The 25,707-nt window shown below is 48.6% G+C and overlaps 1 protein-coding gene across 1 annotated transcript in view; it reads right to left on the minus strand.

Annotated features, from left to right (window-relative positions):
- DPYD (dihydropyrimidine dehydrogenase) overlaps positions 1-25,707 on the minus strand; it is a 319,890-nt gene that overhangs the window by 186,587 nt on the left and 107,596 nt on the right. Inside the window, exons 7-8 of the mRNA XM_087827593.1 lie at positions 22,055-22,136; positions 16,325-16,412 (exon numbers count right to left, since the gene is read on the minus strand). Of these exons, the coding sequence (XP_087683719.1) occupies positions 16,325-16,412; positions 22,055-22,136 (170 nt within the window). The remainder of the gene's footprint in view (positions 1-16,324; positions 16,413-22,054; positions 22,137-25,707) is intronic.

Raw genomic sequence — 25,707 nt, forward strand, 5'->3', positions numbered from 1 at the left:
GGTCAAGCCAGCTCGGAGCACAGTTTATTTCCCCTTGTCAATCCCAGCAAACCCCATTTGTTGCTGGCATTTCAACCAGCAAGATTTACTGAGGGTGAGACGTCAATCTTGGGCCTTGACCCACCGTGTCCCAGGTCAGCAGGCAACCAGAGTGGTCATTCTAGCAAGTGGCCTTTGCAACCACGGGCGCTTGTGTGAAACCAATTGGAGACATGATTTATGTTGACAACACGTAAGAGCAGCGCAAATGCATGAAACAATAACGAGATGGACAGAAACAAACACAAAAGGCGCTTCTAAGAAATGTTCTATTTAACACAAAGTCGAAGGAGCCTCACGCATAAAAATAGATATGAATTAATAATTTTTCTATGTTTTATTCAGGAAAAAGGAGACACATACTCACAGCACTAAAATGTAAAGAAAATGGGAAATAGAATTTTCTTGAAACCTAATTTTCAATTTTGGGCGAATGGTCTGTGAAGATTACTAAACAGAAACCTCATTTCAGCTGGGGGTGGGAGGCCTGCAGGGGGAGCTCTCATGCTGGCCGCTGGCTGTCAGTGCCCCAGAGGGGAAGAGGCGACTCTCCGTCTCCCACAGGAAGCTGGTTTTCTGCTCTACTCCTCCAGGGGGAAGGAGGATCTTCTCCTTGCCCGGCAACAGCGCAGCCAATGAAGGGCTGTTACAACTCAGCCAATGAAAAGTCACCACACTTCCAACAGAGGACAGCTTCCTCCAATGGACTCTTTGTTTACAACGGCCGCTCTGAGCTCCCCTTTTCTCTATAAAAGAACCTGCTTGTCCTTGGTCCTCTGGAAGAGTCCGCGGTGTGTCCTTAGACTGCATCTCCCGAGTTGTAATTCTTTGTTGTTCCCAAATAAACCCATTGCGCTGGAGAAGTATCTGGCTGGCTGTTACTTTAAGGTCAATAGCCTTTTAAAGTTATGAGAGTGGGGAGACATTTGTGGAGAGATCTTTATAACGGCAGAGGGATAAAAAATTCAGAGGAACCATAACATTGAAAAGAGACACAGTAAGAATATTGGAGCATTTTATGGATAACACAGTTCCAGTTTTTTGAAACGATTTTTAAAGACCCCTTTGAAATTGAGATTTGAATTATACATAAAGATAGCCACAGGGTTGGACTTCCGAAATCCCATACCACCCCGCTCAATTGTAACCTAAAAGTAATGCCAGGAGCGCATAAGCCTAAGCCCACGGAACTTCTCCCACTGTAAAAATAAGTAATGTAACAGGGAGCGAAATGAAAAGAGCTAGCAATGCGTCCCCCCCACTCCCGCCCCAGCACATGAAGCAGGTTTTCATAAGGAAGCCCTGGTCATCAATCACTCCCTCATTACCAGCCCGTCATCTGGGCCTCGGCTAAATGGATTCTGGCCGGCTGCCACGCTAAATGTTCAATGAAACATCCTCAAGGCTCTCTACAAGTTCAGCTGAAGTCGCACATGCCATACATCAAGGAGGGACGTCTGCGTTATCATAGCCTAATAAATAGTGCCGTTCTGGCGATGCAATCCTGGGTTCTAGAGCCGCCTCCCAGCCCCGGTGTTATTCTGCTTAAGTGAACAGCCTCACTGTCTCCTGTGAGGTTAATTTCGTGATAAATGCAGGTAGACAGTCAGTCATACTACTGTAGACAGACAGGTATGCCGTCCACCTTGCTCAAAAGCTAGACAAGAATGAGAGTGACAAAATATGTTAATACACACCTGCAAAAAAGCAAGACTGACTCTCTTAGAATGTTAGTCGTACATGTCCACGGCCATTCGTCACTGATGTCTGACTCTCCCTGAAAAAGTTGTAAGTCAAATAACGGCCCCAGCGTTCTTTATGACTCTCACAAGTTCAGCTGGTGCAGGTGCTGAGTGGTGCGTTGTTTACTGAAATGGTTGCTTAATGTCACAGGTAGAAACGGTAATCCCAGAATTTTAAATATATGAACAGGTATCATTACTTTCATTTGTATAAGCTTTATGGCTAGAGTTGAAAAGGGACTTTTTTTTTTTTTAAGGTGAAATGTACAAAACTGCTTCAGAGCAGTCAACACTTTCCAATTGCTGGGTTCTCTTAGTTTGGGCTTTAAAGCCTCAGGATACAGACAATATTCACATCACTAAGAAAAATGTCCCTGGCATCTCTCCAGGTTTGAAAAAAATGCAAGTCATTCTAGCACAAAGGGGTCGGCGTGCTTTCCGACACCACCAGATTTGCTCCATCCACTCAGCCTTCGCTGGTTTTCAGACGAATTACAGGCTTTTGATTAAGAGCTTCAAAAAATATATATATATACTATTTAAGAATCTAAAAATATAAAAGTGACCAACAGAGGTCTTTGAAAGACCAAGAATAAAATGGGAAGGTTGAGAAACACTACTTGAAAACGCAGTGGGTGGGCATTTTACAGAATTTCACACTGGGGGCCAACGTGGGCTCCCACGTTTCCACACGGGTTCCGGAATAGTCAGGGCAAAGCCGGCTCAGGTGTGGCTGTGGTGCAGATCCCAACAGCAAGGCTTCTGGGGGCAAGGAGGAGCCCCTCGGGACCAAGTCTAACCTCCCCCTCGAGTTGCGGTCACCTGGAATTCCTTCACGTGGAGAGAAAGGCTTTCAATCTGTCGCTAGAGATCAAGGGCTGAACATGCAGATAACCAGGGAGCGTTCAGTCCATGCTCTGTTTATGCCGACGGAGAGTTCAGGCAAGTGAAGGGGCACCGGGCACCCGGAGAGAAACTGGGGAGAGCGATGCCTCCGAAGAGGGGGGTCAGGGGGACCCAGCCTTCAGGCCCAGGCTACCTGGGGCCCTGGCCCCACCCGCAGAAGGCACTGGCCTTGAAAGACACTGCTCCGGGCCTCCAGGGCGTGGGGGGTCAGAGGTGGCCGGGCTAGGCGCCCCCGGGAGCCTCTTCCTTGGCTACTGCCCCATCCTAGGATGTCCTGTTCCCATGCCACGGGCTGGGGGTGGCCCGGCGCAGCCTGCTGGGGTAGGAGGTGGCTGTCCTACTTACTTCCTCAGCTCCTGCCCCGTGGGATTAAGTTGGACAATATAATTAGTGGCCCCGGTTCAGGGCCACCGGTATCATTCCTACCCAAGGAAGGGATTTGCTTACAAATTGCCTTGAAATTATTTTCCAGCTCTTAAGTGCAGGGGTGTGCTTCCTAATCAGCAAGTCTGGGGTTCCTCAAGGGCAGGGGATGTGTCCGTTTAAACTGCAGCATGCTCAGTGTCTACCGTGTACCAGTAGAATGCTTTCCAAAGTAAATGTCAAACAATTTAAAAGACACTGACATTACCGTTGACTCGACTCAACGGGCCTAAAGTTGAAATTGTCACCTATCCCATCCACTAATGTGTCCCTGACTCCGTTTCTGTCATAAAAGCAGTGAAACAGGCCCCTTCAGCATTTTTGCTTCTTTCAGAAGCCAAAAGAGTAGCTGGGACTTGGCTCTGTGGAGGGTGCTGGCCAGGGTATTTTAAGGACAGTTTAAGAGAGGTGATGGCTACTAAGGATCAATTTTTTCATTGCTTCGGTACACACCTGTCTCAATCTATTCAAATACTTTGAGGAAACACGAACCTCGCTGAAGGATTCTGTGAAAATCCATGAGAAGGACCCTTCTGAGAGCGTGGGGTGTAGAAAAGGGAGGGGAGGGGCTGTGCTGAGAAGCCCCGGGATGGGGAACGTGTCTGTCCACACGTAACGCCGTCTGCGCCCAGCACCGTGTCTGAACTTGCCTCGGGAGCCCTTGGTTTCAGGCTCAGCCCACGGCCCTCACCTGACACTGAATATTAATGGTGCTCCCGGGAAAGGCTGCTGGCTCTGTCCCTCACTTAGGTAGCACAGTGGTTTCCGTCTGGAAGGCAGAGAGGTAGGAACTCGAATCCCAAGGATAACTTTTTTTTCCTGATTTGCATGTTTTTTATTGATTTTATTTTTATTGTTGAAAGTATTACAGGTGCCCCCGCCCCCAGGCCTCCTGTTTCAAAAGGCCTGTTCCTCCTGAGCCTGCCCAGATCAGCACGGGGAGGGAGGGGCAGGGACACGAGCTGGGCGCCCGCTGCCTCTGGGGTCTGCGCCTCCATCCTGGCCCTGAACTGCCGCAGGAGCCGGGCCTGGCTGGGCAGGTGCAGGGATGTGCCAGAGGTGCCGAGTCGCCTGGGGCAGCCACTTTCTCATAAAAAGGCCGACCCTAAGCTTATCAAGTCTTTATTATTGACGACATGGGTTAAGTGGCTCAGAGAACCTTCCTACCAGGAGATGGTATCCTGATCGTTCAATATATGCTTCAGGAGCTGTAGGCACCTACTTCACGCCAAAGAGCAGCCGCTGGACACGACTGTGTTGCTCCACTGCCAGTGTCTTACGGCAAAGTGTGCCTTAACCAAATAGATGAAGCAGAAAGAACAGACTCTGAACACTGTGGACCGGCTCTCCCCAGTTACATTGTGGGGCATCAATAAAGTTTTTACACGATTTAATTCTGGTCTCTGCAAGCACACAATGAGTCTGCCTATTCTCAGGATTGCTGCAATGATTTAGGGAGACATTATGTGTGACGGGTGCACACAAACTAATAGATGCTCATTCCTTGCCCCTTATTGGTAATGCCATTATTGTGAAATAAATGTGTGCGTTAAGTTAAAAATAATATCCTATTATCTTCTCTTACCTACTGCCCCATGGCTCGGAGACTGAACAAAACGACCGCACTGTACGCAAGATCAACTGCTATTTTGTGCATGTGTACTGGGTTGCTTCCTCCCGTGATGTCTTTCTCTTACCTATTATTTCAATTACGGAAAAACAGAAATTGCAAGCACTGGGTGGTTTAAAAAACATACATAAGAAACAGTTGAATTTTCTGAAGGTTTAAAAAAATTCTCCCTTTCTAGTGATCAGGATAGTACTGTGCTCTATCCAAGAATCAATGGCCTCGTTAAAAACAAGACGGCCGTCTCGCAAGGTGTCTATGAAGCCGGGCCCTTGACTTTCAGCGGCACACGTGTGTGTGTTTAACTTCACCTAACTGGTAGGTAAACAGAGAAATAAGATTTCCAGCTATGACAATGATTCCAAAGATCTCATTGTTAATTTAAGAAGCTCACGGGAAGCTCGAGATCCACTAAAAAAAATATGACCCTACTAGAGCTGCAAACCCACAAATGTGCCGCGAGACCACCCCGCACGTCCCTCTGCAGCCCACGGGACTCCTGAGTGACGTTGACAAGGCCAACGGTCAGCGGCAGCCGGTTCTCAGTCTCCTCGACCTTGTGAAACGGGGGCGGCAAGACTGATTTTACCACCTCACACGTCAGGAGCAGTGGTCAAAACAAAAGCACCCCAGGGCCAACCAGTCGTCAGAGCGGACACTGTCCAATCTGCACGTTCACCTGACTCGCCCAGGTCGTTACATCTGCGAGCGAAGTCAGGTTAGGGGGGACTTGAGAGTGTCCAGTCTACACATTCTTTCTGTTGTTTTTAAGAAGAACCCCTAAGCAGGGACAAGGCCACCGTCCAAGTCCTCTGGTCGCGTTTAACGACTTTTGGGCGTCGCTTTCAGCTGCTCGAGGAGGCATTTTTGCGTGTTTGTTTTCTGTAGATTATCGGAGTCTCTAATTGCCCCGGTCCCGTGGGGGCCTCCCTGGTCCACGTGGAGATGTCAGGACACAGCCCGAGTGCGCAGCAGCTGCCACCACCTTGGGCGCCTGGCCCTTCCCGTGAGCCACGCATCAGGGAACTTTTCCCTGGAGAACAGAACAGTGACTTTTATAGAAAAGCCACGGAGGCCGACACGGCGATGGCAGAGTGCATGGCTCACGCCGGACTCTGCAGCTGCAGCTCCGGGGCCTGAACGTCAGTGTGGACGTCTCGTTTCCCTCGCCTGCTCGGACCTGGCGGGTCGGTCCCGCCAGGAGCTGGAGGCCGGCAGTGGGCCCCTCCTCCAGACGCTCATGGCGGAGCCCATGCTTCGCTCCCGCTGAGAGGGAAAAGGGAGGTTAGCTTCCGACCTGCTGCTGTGACGGGCGGGCGGCCGGGCCTAAGAGTCACGTGGGACAGCTTCGTCTGTGCCCAGCCTTGCACTGGGACAAACCACAGGGTCCTTCATTTGGACACAACTGACTGGGCGGCGATGGGGGCCTGAGGCAGGTGCCAACCTCTGGCCCACGCTCCCAGAAACCCCCCGCAGCCCCCAGCGCGGATCTGGCAAGATCTGCTGCGCCGGTGAGAGGCTCCTGGAGACTCGGCCGGTCGCACCTCTAAAGGCGTCGAGAAAAGCAGGGCATGCAGATGAAACAAACATGTGAAAGGGTCTCTGGCCACCAGGGAATGGAGCGGGTCACTCCTCCCGGTGACTTCCGGTTCCCACGGCGCCCGGAAACGTCTCCTTTCCTGCTGGCTCTGAGCCGCCTTTCCTGAGCCGGACGCAGGGGCTCTGCCAAGACCACCCCCGAGGGCAGCGGACGCAGGGGCTCTGCCAAGACCACCCCCGAGGGCAGCAGCAGCAGCAATCACGTCTGAGTATTTGCTGATCCCCAAGGTCTACAGAACGGGGGGATCTGACCTGGAAAATCCCACGCTCCCCCACCTCTGAGACGCAATAAGCAACGTGCAGTGTCAGAGCAGCGCCGAAAGGTCACGTTCAGCCCCCCCCCCCCAGGGCTTTCTACCCTGTCCACCCCTGGTTAGCGGGCTCCGCGAGCGGCAAACGCCTGCGCGGACACATCAGATGGTAACGCACCAGAGAGGGAAGCCTACCACCTGCCCGCCACCTGCCTCGGAGGGAAAATATTTTACAATTACATTCTGGAAATTGCAACACATCCGCGTGGCTCAGAGATAAGATATAAAAAGCTGTGGTGTGAAAAGCCTCCCTTTACTGCTTCTGCCCTGCTTTAAGGTTTTTGGAGAGCTTTGTGCTATGAATGTTTTATACAGACACGAGAATATTCACATTGCACCTGTTTTTTACTTAGATGACAACATGCACTGTTTACACCAATTTCTCTCGCTTTACCAGCCCATCTCAGAGCTCTTTCCTCATCAACGTGTCAAGATCTTAGATTTTTTTAAAGCTTCCCCATATTCTAGGGTATTATCTGAACATCCTTCATTTCTCGGCTATTAGCTAGTCTCTCTCAAGGGACGTTTGGCTTGTTCCTAGTACTTGGCTACGACAAACCACCCCGCAGTTAACAGGCCGGCAGACCACCGCCGCCCACGTGGGAAGTGACTTCCCACAGGTGGGTCGGGGGCTTCACCCCCACCGTCCCCGAGCGTCTCTTCCCGCACAGTCCCACCCACAGTCCGCCGGTCCCACGACGGAACGGTACCTGGGTGGAGGGTTGACTCGCGAGTTTTCTATTATGAATGGAGTTTAGCATCTTTCAGCCGTTGAGGGGTCCTCTTTATTTCCTTCCCTGGGGCACGGGGTGTCCTAACGCAGTGTGGGGTGCGGGATGCGAATGCAGCTTTAGGGCACAGGCGCCCCGGCTCTATCCATCCACGCAAGGCATCGTTTGCTTTTCCACGCATTGGCTGATACTGTGGGGACACACCGTTCCGTTCACCTTGGAAAACGGGGAATATTGACGAAGGTCCCCACCTGGGCCATTTCTTTCCACCTCCATCCGGACGACCCCGCCTTTGGGACCTGGGAGGCCTGTGGCTTGTCCGGGGCGCCGACTCATTTTAAGGATGGAGCGAACCAGAAGCCAGACAGCGTCCTGTACGTATCCTGAATTCTGATCTACTGAGTATGCCCTGGATCTGTTTTGTTTTACATATGTTATATCCACATAATTAGGAAGGAGAACATCTCTCCGCACGCGCTTTGATGTTAAGGAGGTTAGGCGACATTAATATTTGACATCTTAGCAAAAGGAGTTTCCAAGAAAACTCCTAAATCTGGGAGGTTTATATTTTTGTGTGTTTGCCTACATATTTCAGTTTAACAGAGGAAGCAATGTTTAATCTTTTGTTAATTGGAACTGTAATTATTCAGCCCCGAGAAGTCAATTTGGTGAAGATTTTCAGTTACATAAGGAGCTCTCAGGATGATCAGGCCTCTTTCCACTTAAACACAGATTTGTAAGTCAGCAAAAAGGACGAGGGACATATTCCTGACAGCGAAGGTTAGCAAATTCTAGAAAACAGAAAAGACTGTAGAAATTCTTTCTGTAAATGTTGCTAAGTCTTCTTCATATTTCTTGTTCTAGCTGTGATTTTGTTGGCACAGGTATAAGTTACTTAAAATATGTTCCCTTCCCTACTTTGAATGTTCCTGTGGCTGTAAACAGCAATGTGTTTAAATCCAATCACAAGGCAATTAGTCAGGTATTTCTATTTGCTAATAAAAAGGTGGCCTTTAAATTTTTTGCCATTTCCATGGGGTCAAAACTTTGAAAATTGCACATGCGATTAGAAAGTTCCATGATAGTTTTTAAAAACATATTTTCTTTCATATAATTTAGCTTGCTCATGATGGTAATCATTTTTTTTTCAATCCCGCTGATGAGAAGAGCAGGTTCCTCATAGTTACAACACCCAACTTGGCCGCGATGCTTTTTCGGTGTGAGTTACACAAGCAGCTGCTTCTCACAAACCACAGAAGGCCTCAACGCGTAACTCTCCTAGTGGGTTTAACCCGTTGTGACTTAGTATCAGGTGACTAGTAACTTGTAAGAATTTTAAGTCTTATTTTCTGAAAACGATCATTTAGTATACGTGGGATGTAAGTTAACGACACTTATCGGAAAAGTACGGCCCTGGCCGGCATGGCTCGGTGGGCTGGGCCTTGTCCTGCGCACCAAACGGTCGATGGTTCGATTCCCGGTGAGGCCACAGGCCAGGGTTTCGGGCTCGATCCCCAGCAGGGGGTGTGCAGGAGGCAGCTGATCAGTGACTCTCTCTTATGGATGTTTCTCTCTCTCTCTCAAATCAATAAAAAATATTAAAAAGAGAAAGATTTTTGCCTGAGCAAGTGAATGATTGATTCAAGGTGTGTGTCCACATGCACGCGCTGGAGCTCCACAGCAGAACTTAATATAGGCCCATTTCCATCGCTGCATTCCACCATTTATCAAAGAACTAAAAACGGCTCGGTCACAACGTGATAGGCCGTTCAAATGTCCAGCTGCAACGCTGGTGGGGACCATCCTTAGCTCTGAGTGTCCGATGACCTCACCGCACCAACCTCGTCTCTCTTTGGGGGCTGTTGTCTTAAGTGCCCGCAGTGTATTCATCTTTATACATAAAACATACGCGCGTTTTAATAGTCGTATATGATGCGAAATGTGAACATTTAGGGGGTGTCACGGCACATTAAGTTTCACCCTCATTTACGTCCGGGATGATAGATGCCGGAACCCCAGCCGAGGCGGTTTTATGAACCAGCCAAATGATTTGTATTCGGAGCGGCAGTAAGTCCCCGTGACAGAGTGTGCTTGGACAAAAATGCCGGCTCCTGACACCTCCTTTACCAGTAATGTGTTTTCATTTCTCACGTGCTGATCTCATTTATTTTATTCGGGCGCGCACACTTAAATCTGCGAGATACCGCGAGCTGCCAGTACCTGGGAAACAATAAATCACTGCCCGCGGGCGCGCTCACCTGCGGCAGGCCTGCCGCCCACGCTCATTAATCAGCGCCATCGGTCCCCGTCGGGCCCGTGTTCAACAGGAGACGCGCCTCTTCTGAGGCCTGGCTTTCATTCACTGCTCAGTCCCTGACCCCACGGAACTCGCTGCTGGGGTTTTAGGAACACGAAACCTCCTACGGCGCAGCAGAGTTTTACAGCGAAACCCCTAAATGGTGTCACACTTTTGTGAATTCCGTGTTGCGCTATCCTGAGCTAAATCAAACTGGGTATCTAAAAATGGCAAATACATGCAGTCATAACATCCATTTGAAAATAGAGCCACAAAAAATAATAAACGTAGAGTGTAAACTGTGTTTCTATGAATATATTTAACACGCCAAATTTCGGGAACACAGAGGCAGGGGGTATACTTTTAAAAATGTGAGCTGGAGCAATTTCATTTATTTCAGGAGACAATGAAGGGCAATTTGTCTGTCTACAGTGATTTTTAAGCCCATGAAAAGAAATTGGAACAAATTTAGAGATAAATGTAAAATCTTTCCCCATTTTTTCTCTTCTCTAAGGAAATGTATGGGAGAAAATGAATCAACCTGTAACACGAGATAGATGATCGTATGGATCATGAGCCACTGGAGACGCCCCATAACATCCTTATGACCAAAAGAAGAGACGACTGATGTAAACGGCATCTTTTACTGCCTTAAAATAGCCCAATAATGCAGGTGCGGCAAACACGGGATTTCAGCAGCCAGGGTCATCCTCTCGCCCAAAGCACGGCTCCTGCTACTCATCTCTGACTATCAAACCCCGAACAGTAAGACTTCGCAGCCAGCGATCACCTCGGCGTCTCATGGCCCAAGGAATCAAGGAACTGGAGGTAACCGTGCAATTAACCACAGAGAAAATGCTTTATAACTATCTCACTCCATCATCACCACCATCTGTAGGGGTCACTCACGAGCCCTCTTCCGTCAAGGTCTGGCGCTGAAGCCACACTTCAGGGGTGCGGTGCGGCCCCCTTTCCCAGTGCATTTGCAACGGACACGATGCCAGTTTGGGGGACGTCGCTTTCCAGATGACGATCTGGGGGCCCACAGTCCGTGAGGAAGGCTACACGCTGCCGTGATTTCTCTCCGACAGGAGCCGTCCCGCTGCAGCTGTTTGCAGGGTGACTCCCCTGAGCGCGAGGGGCTGAGGCAGGACCCTGGGGACCTCAATCCCGAAATCCACCGCTTTCCACCGCCTCCGGGATAAACCCAAACTCCACGGACGTCTCAGCCTCCCGTGGGACCTGCATCATTTAGTGACTCCTGACGCTCACCCCTCAGCACGCATCGCAGGACCGCGCCACGCCGTATCTGTCAGCTTCCGAATTCATTCTGTTCCTTCAAGGGTCTGTGTCACCGTGGACCCCGTCTTTGCCGCCCGTCATGGGCTCGTTCCATCTTCTCTGACAGAGTCCCAGCCTCCGAGGTGGAGGCCCCGGCCCTCCAGGTGGTCCTCTCTGTACTTTAGGACACTAATTGTCTTTCCCCCAAAACCCGATGAGCTTCTCTGGGAAGAAGTTATGCCTGAAACAATCATTGAATCTCCAGGGACCAGCACAGTGCCCAAAGAATTATTGTTAAAAATATAACGAATAATTGAATAAAATAATGGAAATGGGTAAAAGTTGTCTTTCGTGGTCAGGGCTCCAATCTCTTACATGGACCTTGATAGTTTCCTGTCCTTACATTTCCTGAGGTCACCCCCGAACCCCCCAACACACACTTTTTTCTCTCGTGGTTCCATCTCTTCTCCTCTATTCCCGCACCCACAGCTGCCTGGAGTTTGGGGCCTTGAACCTCTGAGTAGACTCGGCCGGGACACCACGGTGCTCCCCGGGCCTGGGTCGAGCTTGAGGGTGTCGGGTCTGCTCGGTCCCGTCTCTGCAGCCATCTGCTTTGGCAAAGTTTCACTGTTGCTTCCTTTCCTGGCCTCTTTTCTCTTTGGAGCTTTTGACATTTGAAAAATCCTGTTGCTTTTATTTTAGGGGCACTTCAGGATAGGACAGCGGGATATGCTAGCAGTCGGCCTGACATTTTCAGACGGAAGTCTCACTGGACTAATTATAAAAGTAAGAATTTCCATAGCTTACTTTGTGTTAATACTTGGGGAACTTCTCTAGCTTCTTTTCAAAAGACTGACTAGAACCAGAAAATGTGCTTGTGGGTGTGACTTTTCTTTCATTTACTTTCCAAGCAGGACCTTGAGCCAGGTTTCAGGCTCCGCGGTAATGCCTCAAGCCTGTTGCATTAACTGTGCCCGCGGCACGTCCCCTGTTCGATCGGCGCAGCTGTAAGCGAGACGCGGGGCAGACAGAACCGGCCCCGGCTTCCTGTAGGCGCCCACCCACGAGGAATTCTAGAGCATTAAAACGTGTATTTGTAAATTAAATTTCTAAATTTTAACCTAGGCAGTCTCACCCTTGTGACCTTTGAAGATGTCAATACTGTATCTAGGCAAACAGAATATAAAACCAAATTACCTCTGTTACAGTGTCGGGGCTCCTGTCAATGACATCACATCCTATTGCCATTACTGAGGGAGCAACTGGTTTTAATTCTAATACACTAGATATAAATGAACAATGCATCTCGGTGTGGTCCCAGATGTTTTCCTAACAAAGGAACAACAGGTGTCCGAAAAAATCAGCTTATACTGCATTTTTCTCTTAGTGGGATCAGAAAACCGGTAGGAAAACATTGATAATATATTCCAACTGTAAATATCTTTATCATGTAACTCATGGGGAATATCGAAGGCTCGCCGACTCCTAAATTCTTCTCAGACCATCTATTTATATCACCTCTCTCTCAATCATCTAATTACAGAAACTGGCTAAATACGATTATTCCTGAATAGTGGTTGAAACATACAGTGATGCTTTTGAGTTTCACACGAAAACTTGAAAAGTGTTAAGGCCAGCTCGTCACTGAAACATCCCTTAGGGCCACACCCAGGGGGTTCTTCAGTCGCTTGCTCCTGGTCCTAAGGTCCTACCTGTTTCATTCTGCAGGTGGTGCCCGCAGTTGGCATCAAGCGGAGCAGAAAGACGGCTGGGAGGGCCTCCTGCCTGGCTATCCCAGAATTCAGTTCCTGTTAATGCTCTATTAAGCATTTCAATTAGTTATGTTTACTTTTAGTTTTATGAATTAATCTTCTCTACATATCTAAATATACATTTCCTAATGAGCTTTAATATTCAAGGAGATAAATATGAGAAAGTACTTTGAAACCAATTATAGGAATAATCTTATGTAACTTGCAAATGCTGATCAAAATACATCATTTCAATAATGCTGATGCTGGGATAACAGAGCTATCTTTGGTTGAAAATAACCGTTTGGACGGTTAAGATAATGTGAGGTTTTATCCTATGTACACAGAGAGTAATTCAACATTAAAAACCCTACGCTACAGGAATTTAGAAGCAAAAGACTGTATAATGCTAATAGCTAGTTATTAAGTGGTCACTTATTTCCTGATGTTCTCATTAAGGTTTGTGATTTCAAACCATAAGGAAAAAGACCGAAGCGTTGAGATCTAAATATCAATTACCGGATCCATCCTTCGCCCAACTTCAAGCTCTAATCACCTCTCCCCTGCCCAGCTGGCTCCCACGTGTCCACGGCTGTTCCTCTGAAATTCATCTTCTATCCAGAGAGACTATGGTGCTTAAAACCTTTCCATCTGTTCTCACATTCGACACAGTAACAGCCCACGTTCCCGAGCAGGCCACCCGGGCCCTCCATGACCCGCCTTTGGCCTAACTCTCCAGCCGAAGACACGCCAAGCAGAGGTCGAACGCGCCAGGAACACTCCTCTTAGGCTGCATCTGCTGGTTCCCGGAAAACCGCCTCCTCCACCAGCCACCGCGCCTCCCTGCCGCTCCTCCTGTCCTGCTAACTGCCAACTATTCTTTCCACTCAAACTCCCTCCACTAAGTTTCCATAACCCCCTCCCCACCCAGTAAGCATCCTGACCGTGAGTTCACCAGGGTCACGGGTACCGCTGGGCGTCCCCAACGCGCAGCCAGGGGACCCAGGGCCGCGCTCGATGGCTCCCCACGGTGCCCGTGAGCTGCGATGATGTTGGCTGCACCCGGCGAGGTGTCCTTCACGGACGTCCGGGGAAATGTCCCCGCCTGACTGCCTAACACGCTGCACCCCGGGCTCCTTTCGTTCAACACGTCTGAACGACTTGTCCAGGCTGCTGCCTGTCAGCGGTTCGTCCCCTGGGTCGCTGAGCAGTGTGCTGTTGGGTGAATGCGCCGGGATCTGTGTCACGGACACATCTGCTGACGGGCATTTGTGTTTGCTGTTTGCTTACAGTTTTGGGCTCAATGCCTTTTCCTGTGGGAGTCTTGTGGACGTGTTTCTGCTTCCTTTGGATAAATGTCCAGTGTTCATGTGGCCAAACCTCCGTCCTCAATAACATGGGATCCCCACTCCAATATGGGCTTCTCCTAACCGAGGGGGAAAGGCAGGAAAGACAGCGAGTGACGGTTGGTTACGCTATGGGGGCGCGATCGACGCCCCAAAGCAGGAAGGGCGGGAGGCTGCCGCCCGGGTGACGGGCGGTGCTGTGGTCCCACCTCAGCAGTGACGAGTGTCCAGTCGTCAACTCCTGGGGGAGCAGGCTACTTGTCTCCTAGGGTAGAAGCCGTATTTTATTTTTCTGCGGAGATGAAACTGTCTTGTATATATTCATATAAAATGCTGAACGCAGGCCCCGCTGCGTCCTCCCCATCGCTCCGCCCAAATGTCAACAGAGTCACCTCCCAGCATCACAGTGAGCGGGAAAGGTCTCCCCAGGCTCACGGCCGCACGCACGCCGAGGTGCAGGGCCAGGCGGGGTACTGTGAACGGATGCAGAATTGTCGACTAACACGTGTAAGGGGACTTAACAGAACGAAATGAAATACAGGAAAATACAGGGAGCCGTTACTGATTCTCACAGATAGGAGATAGCGCTGCGCGGGGACCACGCGGGCGACAAACCATCTCATTGTTCCAAATTCTTGTGATAATGTGCTTCTTAGGCCATTGAGTTGGAGACGTTTCAACGTATTGGTTATTTATTTGGATCCTATCTTTTCGGTACAGAGATTCTTTGTAGACAGCGTTCGTAGAGACACAGAAACCTGCACGGCCCTACCCGGCTCCATTCATCGAAAACGTCTCGCTTCCGCACAACAGCGGCCGCGGGAAACCGCGACGGCGAACCTCAGACAGCTCCGTGCACACATCCCGCGTCTCAGGCGGCTGCCTGCCTAACCTGTCCGTTCGTTCCCGACCGGGCGGCTCTGAACCGGGCTGGCCGAGAGAAGCAGCAACGCGGGGGTCTGCTGTTACGGGCACACCCCTGGTAGATGCCTGTCTGGTTTGTGGTGAACCCTCAGCAGGACTGTAAAGCTGAAATGGGAGACCACGGTCGCCGCAAGGCCCCTGGAAACGGAACTTAGGGAAACCAAGACCTTTCGTCCCGCCCAGTCCCCATCTGCACGGCGACCGTGGTGCGTAAATAAATATAGAGAAACAGCGGCCACAGCGGCACGCAAGCTGCTGACAGAAAGGGGGTTCGCCCTGGCCGGCGCGGCTCAGCCGCCTTGCACCGCAGGTCGCAGGTTTGGTTCCCCATCGGGGCACATGCCCAGGTGCCGGCTGGGTCCCCAGGAGGGGGTGGGCGGCCGGCCCACGTTTCTCTCTCATCAGTGTTTCTCTCCCTCCCTCTCCCTCCCTCTCTCTCTAAAATCAACATGTGTACATAATAAAGGAGGTTCAATGCAGACATTTAGAACCTAGAAAACAGTGAAGACTTACTTTCCTCTCTTTCATTTTTCATCTAAATAAAGAGAGTGACCGAAACGGTCTCAGGCTTGGCAGCGACGGTCAAGACAGAGGTCGGTTCTCGGCATCCTGACAAGGAGACTCGACAGCCCGAGCAGCGCTCCTGAGGGTTTCCTTCTGGACACGCTGGACAAACGGACCGGCCCCCGACCCTAAAACGCTACCCAGGGTGTGATCGCCTCAGGGACGGGGCGGCTGTCCTCTCCGTGTAGATTTACCACGTGGACACTGATACCCACAGTGTGTAAACAGGGGAAAAGACAGACTGAAGGACATCAGGAGGGACCTGGGCCGTCAGCTGTCCACGGCCCAGTCACACCAGGGAATGACCACGACGTTCATGAGACAGAAACGAGATGCAACCAGCTGTCCCCTCGGGTCCCCCAGAAAAGGAAAAAGTGGACAGAGGAAAAAACGTCAGGAAACTCCACCTCCCTGGGGGATTTCGGCAAAACATGGAGCCGTAAGGCACAGGAAATGCCTTAGCAGGGCCCAGGTGACCTTCAGAACTACGGTGACACGTCCTTAAATTCAGCCAAATAGGAAAAATCTATAGGGAATCTTGAAAAAAAAGAGACTAGCAGAAGACAAGCCAATTCTGTCTTTTATAATCAATTTAGCCCATTTGGTTTATCACAGAGAGAAAGTCAGAGCCTCGCAACCTCTCCAAGCCCAGATTCTGAGCTTCGAGACGCAGCCGGGAAACACTTTCCTTCCCACGGACGTGTCCGTAGGTGGCTATTCAGTATATTGTCAGGACATTTAAAAAAAATATATCATAAAAAATATTTAAACAGAAGCTACTCACCGATGCCGATGAAAGCGGCTTTGTACCCCTCTGCCTTCAGCGTGCGGAGAGTGATTTCATTCACCGAAAGGCTTTTACCACAAACTATCTGCAAGACACAAGGTGTGAAGGACACATTGGCATTTGATTCATAAAAATCTTGATCTTCAACATCAAAAAGAACAGAAACGGGGCGTAGCTGTAAAATCTCGCGCGTGCGGAAACACGCTTGTCTGTCGGAGGGAGTTTACACAGACCGACTTCGGCGTGCGGGGAACACTAACGGGCCTTCCCGGGGGCCGGACGCATTTCCTTTTAATAAAGGAGCCGAGCGAGAAGCAAGCGGATTGGAAATCAAGCGCATGAACTTCCGTAGCTTAATTCAGGCGTTCAAGGCGCGACGTGGGGGCGCTTTAACGGACACAGTGAAGATGAGCCTGTTTCTGGCCCTGCGCGTAGTTAAGGTCCGTGCAGCAGACGTAGGTAAGTAAATACAACACAAACCAGCGTGACCGGCAGGGCCCCTGGGAGTCCAGAGGAAGGAGACTCAGTCCGGCCAAGGTCGGGGGGGGGGGGGCGAGAGAGGCCGCCGCGTTTGAACGGGGCCTTTGTCGGGAGCGGACGGAGTTCTGACGGGAGCATCGCCCAGGGAAGATGCATTGAGGCTGGAAGCAGAGGGGACTCACCCCAATTAAGAGCCACAATAGTCTGTTCAGTTCCCAGACACCAGCCAATTTTCAGACTGGGAACCTGCCGGCGGCAGAGGTGGCCGGGCCTCGGAGGGAGGACCCTGCGGATCAACACCGCGGTGACCACCCGAGTTCCTCCCCAAAGGGAGCTGCGGCCGCTCGCCAAGGGGCCTGTCCCCCGGGGAATGGGGAACAGTCACACGTTTCAAGGACACGGGACAAAGATCCTTTGGTCACCCGGACACCTGAGAAAGGGACCTACAGGCGTGAGGCGAAAACACGGAGCCCGGCTAACGTCTGGCTCCCGGGCGCCCGTGAGACCACAGGCCCGGGTGCGCCTCCCCCGAGTCCTCAACATCCAGACGTTACACCTGTCAGGTGAAGTCACCCCCACGCGAGGGGGGCGGTGGGGGCGGGAAGAGATGAACCAACGGACTCGTGCGCATACACGCATGACCCACGGACACGGACCGCGGGCCGGCGGAGCGCGTCCTTTAAATGAGCTACGTGACGCCCGCTGCAGAGACACACAGTGAACCATGCGCCTCGTGTGATTATGACGGAATATTTGGCTAAAGAGAGAAAATATTTCCAGAATCTCTAAGGCCGGAGATCAGCCGGAAGAGTTTTTAAAATATTTACCTTTCTTTAGAAAGGACAATTATTCTGTCAACTGTTTCTCTCCTTCCAGTGCAGCTACGACAAGGTTTTATATTCGCTCCCCAGCAGCACCCCGCAGCAATGAAATGCGTGCTCCGGGAAACCGCAAGTAATGAAAACGGGACCATGAAGGGAGGTCGTCAAGGCCGAGGCCTCGCTCAGGTGTTTTGACTCAAGTCAGGAGGCCGAGGGAAAGCCGGGCGATTACAAATATTATGTTAAATCAAAACAGCTTCGTCAAACTGTTCTGAGAGATGGCAAACATACAGGTTATGAACATATTTAGGAAAATGCAAGATCTCTGGGCAGACTTACATTTTTATCTTTAAAAATTAAAGCCATTAGAAATATTATAAAAACTACGAGACAAAACATCCACACGCACCTCTCCTGAATTGCAAAGCAAACCAGAGAGGGCATTTAATCCGAAAGATCAGGAACATCGCCTGGCACAAATGTCACAGAGGCTTTATTCAGTCCACCTAAAGTTAAAAATAATTTGCAGGGGTCTATGTTGATTTTTTTATGATGAAATCAAGAGATTTTATAAAAATGTAACAGCCAAGAGGCTGATTCTTCTAAAGAAAAAGTCGTTTTATTTGATCAGAAATAACCCTTTGATGTGAAATCACTTGGGAGTCGCCTCACAAGTTACAAACTGTGTATCTTGCCGACACATAAAGTAAAAAAACAGAAATGGGAACGTTCCCGTAAGAAGGCAGGAGCGCGGAAAACAGCCCCACCCAAGTCCCTGTGAAAGGGAGAAACCACCACACTCCTCAGGGAAAATAACAATTATAGCAATAAAGATATACGGGTGCCGACAAGGGTCTGTCCGGACAGAAATGAGTAATTTTGAATGGATTTATTACTCGACCTGGAAACACACACGTTAAGTGAGTATGAAACTCGAGATGTTCAAACAAGAAACAGCAAGTGCATCGTAAGGGGGCGAGGGAAAGAATTAACGGAGACAAACTCAGCCGTTGGTCACTCAGGAAACGTACAATTCTGAGAGCTGATGGTTTACAGATACATTATGGACCGAAACTGCGGCCTTGCCCGGCCCGGGGAAAGTCAAGAAAACAACGAAAGGCTTAGAAACACGAAGGCAGGCGATCACAGGTACCGGTGAGGTTTTTCATTGTGTCCTGGAAGAATAGGTTTAAATCCATGCTAATTAATTCAAAATCCAGAATGAAACAATTTTAGGAAAATACATCTATTGGCCAAATAGATGTGAGAATAAAATAAGTGAGACGGCTAATAACCATAGGAAAAAAGAAAAAAAAAATCTAAGCTTTGTCTCCCATAAAAAGGCCTTGAGGTCAGAAGGATAAATCCTTAAATTTAGCAAAGAAGGTCGGTCTCCAGACTGTGTTCTTAGCAACAATAAGGTACGTAGAAGCTGCAGAGTTTATTTCTTAGGAAGCCAGCACAGTTCCATCACCCAGACTCGTGATGGTGACAAAAGTGAAGCAAGACAAATAAAAACAGGCTCTCGGTCAATGTGCAGCCGCAGGGCTGTGCCATCCCGGCTGCGTCTCCGGCGTAATGTCCGCGTCGCCCGCCGAGCGCAGGGCCGGCTCTCCTGGGCAGACAGAACGCACCCGGTGCCTCGCGGACCTGCCCCGGCCGCAGCGGTCACTGTGATTCAGTCTGCTAACTGAAACAAGGCTTGTAAGAGGCCATTAAAAAGTTTAACACCCCTTCTCCGTCAAAATAAAAAACACAAAAAATACTAAATAAAATCTTAATATTCTAAGTCTAGAAAAATAAAATATTTATTCAATACGATTAAAAGTGCTCTCATAGGGCAGAAAAGATGCCACACGCCATCGCTCTTCTGAACCATACTAGAAGTTCCAGCCAATGAAACGGTGGAAGAAAAGTCATATATAACGTACAGAGAGAGCAGATAACACCCTCATTATTTTCATGTGACACCGTATTTGACTTGAAAAATTCATCTCAGTATTAACAAGAACCAATCTATCAAGCTCTTCGATATGAAATAAATGGAAATTATTCAACGGGAAATTTAGCGAAAGAACCCAGTTGGGAGTGAAGGGGACGGACGAGGCTCCGTTCCGGGTGTGACGCGTTTCTGATGTCTGGGTGACGGGTGCCCGTCAACCTGCCCGGAACACAGGACTCGGGTCCGAAAGAAGGCGGCTTCTGGGCCAGCCCTCAGCGCGTCGTGGCGAGAGTGAGTTCTCAATAATTATTCGCTAAATAAATGAAACCAACCCTCTAGAAAGACAGGGAAAGGAAAACTCGAATAGTAACCAAGATAACGCTAGACCATCGAGCCAAACGCACACACGCACACGCATGTGCAGGCATGCACATGTATGTACATCTATGCACATAAGAACGTGCCGCATTCTGCACAGAAGTTAACCAGCGTGAACCTAGAGCGCAGCTCATCTCATTGCCAGAAAACTACAGCTGAGTTTAAAATAAGAAATGTTAACTGAGAGGCACAAGCGGAAGGCAGGCAAGGGGAACGTGTCCACATAAAGGAGGCGACACGTGCAGACCACAGGCCAGCAGGGCCGAAGGACCTCGCTCGCTCGCGGGGCAGGTTCTCGGAGGCCGGAGACGCCCTGCCGTCTGCTGGGAGCCGCAGGAGCAGCGACTGTCCACGGAGCGAGCCTGGGCGCTTCACCCCGCATCTTAGAGCAACCGGAGACGGACGCGGGGGCGCCAGCTTCCTCCAAAACTTCTGATTTTTCCCTTGATAACATAATAAATTCATTGGGTTTAAAATGGTACAAAGCCCAGGCGGGCGTGGCTCAGCGGTGGAGCGTCGGCCTGGGATCCAGGCGATCGGGGTTCGATTCCCGGTCAGGGCACAGGCCCGGGTTGCGGGCTCGATCAATGACTCTCATCATTGACGTTTCTGTCTCTCTCTCCCCCTCCTTTCCTCTCTCTGAAATCAATAAAGATATATTTAAAAAAATAAAATGGACACGTGCAGGAGGCGGGAAGCCCTTTCCACGCCTCCCAGAGGAATCCCAGGCTCTCCGGCTCCCGCTTCCCCAGCCCCTGCACGTGGAAGCGGCGAGTTCAGGCCGGAAGCAGCAGCGTCTCTGCGGGCAGACGCCGGCCGACACCGGGGCTGCTGACCCGCCCGGTTACCTGACTACAGAGGAGCGGCGTGACTGACGGACACCAGGCAAGGTCGGTGCCGGGGCCTGGTCTACGCAATGGGCCTGGGACCCCAAAGGCTGAGGGCCTTTTGCAACGACTTATAGACACATCGTTACATTAACTTCCGATTAATCTTCAGTCTCAACACCTAATATTGGTCAATAAATGACCATTTCCTTTTCTAATGGGATTTAGGTTACGAACGTGTATTCAAAACGGAGGGCATTTAAAGAACTTTGCAAAATATATTTTTAGAAAGCAAATAATCATCGTTAAATAATCTACTGTGAACGCTGAGTTTTCATAGCTCTGGGCTCTTGCTGTAAGGTTTTTCTGTTTAGTGACTACGTGTAAACGTTTCATCACCAAACCACTGCCAACCAAATGCGCTTAAAAGTGTAAAAGCGCAACATACTGTTTTGAGTGTCTCCCTTTTTAGTGATTATTTTTTATTTCTAAATGCAAGAGCCCTTAGTAGTTTGTTAACCGCTTTTCAAAATACCTTCTGCATGGGCTTGCAGAATGTATTATGTAAATCGCACTATTTTATTAATCTGGGTTAGATCTGTGAGGGAAAATTAACATTTTTTGAAACAAAAAATAGCAACAGATTCCAAGGAAGAACCGGAGCCTAATACCCTTAGATACAGAGAACGGAGAGACGTAGAGCTATATTCTAAACACAATGCGCCCACTTTCTGACGGTCTTTAAAAGAACACCAGGGTATTTATTTCTCAAAACAATGAGCAGCACAAAGCCGAGGCTTCCTACCGCGGGATCCACTGCTTACGCCGAGGAAGGATTATCCAGGAGCGAGGCCCACACGGCGCAGAATAAATAAGAGGAACCTCTGTAAGGAATCACGCTCCATATTGCGAAATACGAGTGTTTCAGGGCGCACGCAAGTCGCATATGGGAGAAAAAAAAAGAAAACGTGATTAAAGAAACCAGATCCTTCTATCTGCCGCGCTGAACCCCTCAAGCAATTTAGGAATTTGTTTCTTACAGACAATTAATCACGGGCGGGCGTGCCAGATGACGACTATCGATTGCCCTTTTCCCGGCTGGTGGCATTCAGACGGGAGACAGACAAATGCCCTAAGCGAGGAGCCGCGTCGCTCGGCTGCTGCCTGCTGCAGCTTTTAATTGTTCTTCCCTAAAATGCGTGACATTCTGCCGTGAATCTGTAGCGTGGAGCTTGCTCCCTTCTCTTTGAAAATACGCGTGGATTACGTCTTTCTTTACCTTCACGCCGAGGTCCTTCATGAGCTCGATCTCAAAATGTACGACGTCATATGGCAGCCGGAACTGAGGGATTTCAGACGTGCTGGGGGGAAAAAAAAGAAGCATTTGTTGAAAAATCACCAATCCTAAAAATGCAGCATGTCTTTCTGATCAATATGCAAGGACTAAGTGTCTCTTCTAAGGGTATTTTCATATCACATAATGCGAGACGAGTGAGGGCCTCCGCGTTGTAATACGCGCGATAAAATATTATATGGGTGGTGCTGGGAAAGAGTAGAAACTGCTGTGAAAACGGATAAATGTAAACAGAAAGCAAACAGCAAACAGACAATTGTTCAAAAGCATTTTCAAAAGCATTAAGTTCATTATCTACTAATAATTATAGCCTTAGAAATTCCTAATAAAATACAAGCTTAAATACCAAAAATTAGTTGAAGGTGGAGATAATTTTAATACACACACACACACATTCAGACATAGCCTGTAAATATACCTCTAGCTCAGTGATTTTCAGCTGGCGTGTCACAGGGGTTTTTAAAACGCGCAATACGCCCAGCGGGCGCTGCTCGGTGGCTGGGCATCAACCCGAAAACCGAGAGGTTGCCGGTGCGACTCCCGTCAGGGCCCAGGCCCAGGCCGCAGGCGTGACCCCGGCAGGGCCGTGCAGGAGGCAGCCGGTCGATGGCGTTTCTCTCTCATCGATATTTCTCTCTCTCGCTCCCTCTCCCTTCCTCTTTCTAAAAATCAATAAAAACATACTTTAAAAAAAAAATGCAATACCTGACTATTTATTCAGAGGCCTCTCTTTCCTTAGACTGTCAAATAAAAAATAACAGCCGGCACAAGAGCCATCCGGTGCAAAGGAATCAGGATCACACTTTGTCAGATCAGCAAAAAAATACATTTTTTGGCGTGCCACGGAATTTTAGTAATTAGTGCATACGTGCGTCACGAGATGAAAGGGTTGAAAATCGCTGCTTGAGCGTGTTCAGATTCAAATCTGTGACTCTGCAGTATCGCTCTGCTGGTTAGGACACGACGGGTTCGCTCCACGTGATCTGTAGGACGTTTTATAGGAAACCCGTCTTCTCCTATGAAAGCAGTAAGTGTCCCCAAGGCTACAGTCATAAATAAATAAAACCAGTACTGGCTCACTATCTGCACTTAAAAAAAAAAACACCAAACTATTTCTAAAACACGATCATTTCTACACCGTGACAGTTTACAGAATGAAGGACGCGCCCATCCGAGTGGGAGGAAACCGGCGCCGAGAAAGGATAACTTCTCGAGCTGAAGTGGGCATCGGAGCAAGTGGGGTGCTAGACGCCCCCCAGCGCCCACAAGCTCGGCACCCAACACCCCCTCAGTGCTTAGCACAGGACGGGACGAATGAGTGTGTGAGTCGGTGTGAGCGTCTCCTACAGAGCGCGAGCCGAAGAGGCGAGCCCGGGCTGGTGCTCAGTGGTTAGAGCGCCGGCCCACAGACTAAAGGGTCCCGGGTTCGATGCCAGCCAAGGGCACGTACCCGGTCAGGGTGCGTGAGGGGGCAGCCAATGGACGTGTCTCTCTCCCATCGATGCTTCTCTCCCCCCCCCTCCCCGACTCTCTCTGAAAAGCAATAGAAAAAATATCCTCAGGTGAGAATTAAAATTATTTTTGTTGGTTAGATTTGGTCAAGGTCAAGTAGGCATTAGTTTTTGTGAGTAAAAGCAAAACCAGAAAGTACACACACGCGTGAACACGGAAAGCCCGCAGCACCACCCCCACCTCTGCGTTATAATATCAAGCCCCTCGACCCCTTTACACTCACGTCCTGAAAAAAAATAAGCCACAGTTGGAGGGAAGCAAAACCACTGAGTATTTTATAAATTTGTTGCAGCATCAGAAATAATCAATAGGTTGTGTTCAATACAGTGGGGATTAAGTCCGGGGTCTCTTTCACCAACGCCAGGGATTCTGTTCGAGGGAGTTGGGATCTCAATTTACCGGGGATAAAAGGATCTATTTGGATGACAAGGCGAAGGAGAGATAAAACCTGACATCCCCTCTTTAGGCAATTGATTTCAAATACAAAGCTAATCTAATCTTTTTTAGCCACTTGGAAGGTACAAGAGAATGAGAGACATCTGTAAGTGAGGAAATAAATTAACAGAAACGTGTCGTGGTTGTGATTCTGGCCGAATTCCAGCGTCGGTGTTTACAGCCCTGTAACCGTGACGACCACGGGGTGGGCCGAAGGAGGCCGACTGCACGCTTCACGCTGGCCCCAGGTACAGGGAAGATCCCAGGGCGAAGGGAAGGAAATAGATAAAAATAAATAAATGAAAACAACATAGTCCGGCCAGTGTGGCTCAGCGGTTGAGCGTCAACCTATGAACCAGGAGGTCACAGGTTCGATTCCCGGTCAGGGCATAGGCCCGGGTTGTGGGCTCGATGCCCAGCAGGGGGCGTGCGGGAGGCAGCCGGTCAATGATTCCATCTCTCTCTCTCCCTCTCCCTTTCTCTCTCTGAAATCAATAAAAACATATTTAAAAAAAAAATTAACACGTTTGGTCATTAATCCAGGGAAATTCGTCCCCCTAGAAAATGTTCAGCCAATATATAAAAACGCGAGTTTAGTGCCAGTTTGTATGATTTAGGAAGGACTCTCCCGCGTTTTAGGGAGAGAGATGCTAACAACCATAATAATCTACCAAAATTGTCAACACAGAATAATTCACAAACAGGGCTTGTTCCATTTTAAGCTCTTGTGGAACCGCAATTAAGCGACAGAAAGATTTTTCCTAGTCTACTATGGTAGACAACAATTACCTTCATATTTTTTAAATTAGCTCATATATTCATTGATGTGTATAATTGAAAAAAATGCACAATGCTTCTACTATCTTGCTAATACATTATGTTTCTGCTAATTAATAAGGCTGCAGTAAAACGCCACTATAAAAGAGAGTCTAATGCATTCTGGCAAAATAATATATTGGGTATTTTACTTCCCAGGATAAAGAAACTTATAAAATATATATAATCCCTTAAAACTCATAGTGGCAAAATGTCAATATAGGAAAATAATTATTTCTTGACAATCGGGTTATTTTTTTAATTCAGTTTATGTTTCATATATACTTTTATGGGTCTTATTATGTAATATTTTTGCTTGATGATTCAAATAGTTTTACATTAATGCAAGTTTATCTTTCTTTTATCATATTGTTATTGGACCAATATTGAAATTTATATGTTTACTGACAAGTATTTTGGGGGGGGTCATAAAACATTAAAAAACATAAGCACAAATTTTAGTCATAGCTTGATTAAATTTATTCTTTGTGATTATTAAATATAAAAAATGTGTTGTTTAAAAAAACCAGCTCATTAGCTATCAAAACTTAAATGCTAAGTATAGCAACAGATATGCACAATGGTTTTATTTTACAATCCATGATTTTCTGATGCAAGTTGAGAAATGTAGGGAAAATAACAATAAATGGAGTGATATTTTTAACTTACCACTCAAATACTTTCTCATTTTTATGCCAAATGTTTTAAGCAATATTCACTCCCTACTTATAACATTTATTTCTTTATGACCATAAATGTAACCTACATCCACTATAGAGCTCCACATATTTTAAAGTAAGTAAACTCCATCCAAT

This window comes from Miniopterus natalensis, chromosome 19 (assembly GCF_054644295.1).
Source record: "Miniopterus natalensis isolate mMinNat1 chromosome 19, mMinNat1.hap1, whole genome shotgun sequence".
NCBI classification, from domain to species: domain Eukaryota; kingdom Metazoa; phylum Chordata; class Mammalia; order Chiroptera; family Miniopteridae; genus Miniopterus; species Miniopterus natalensis.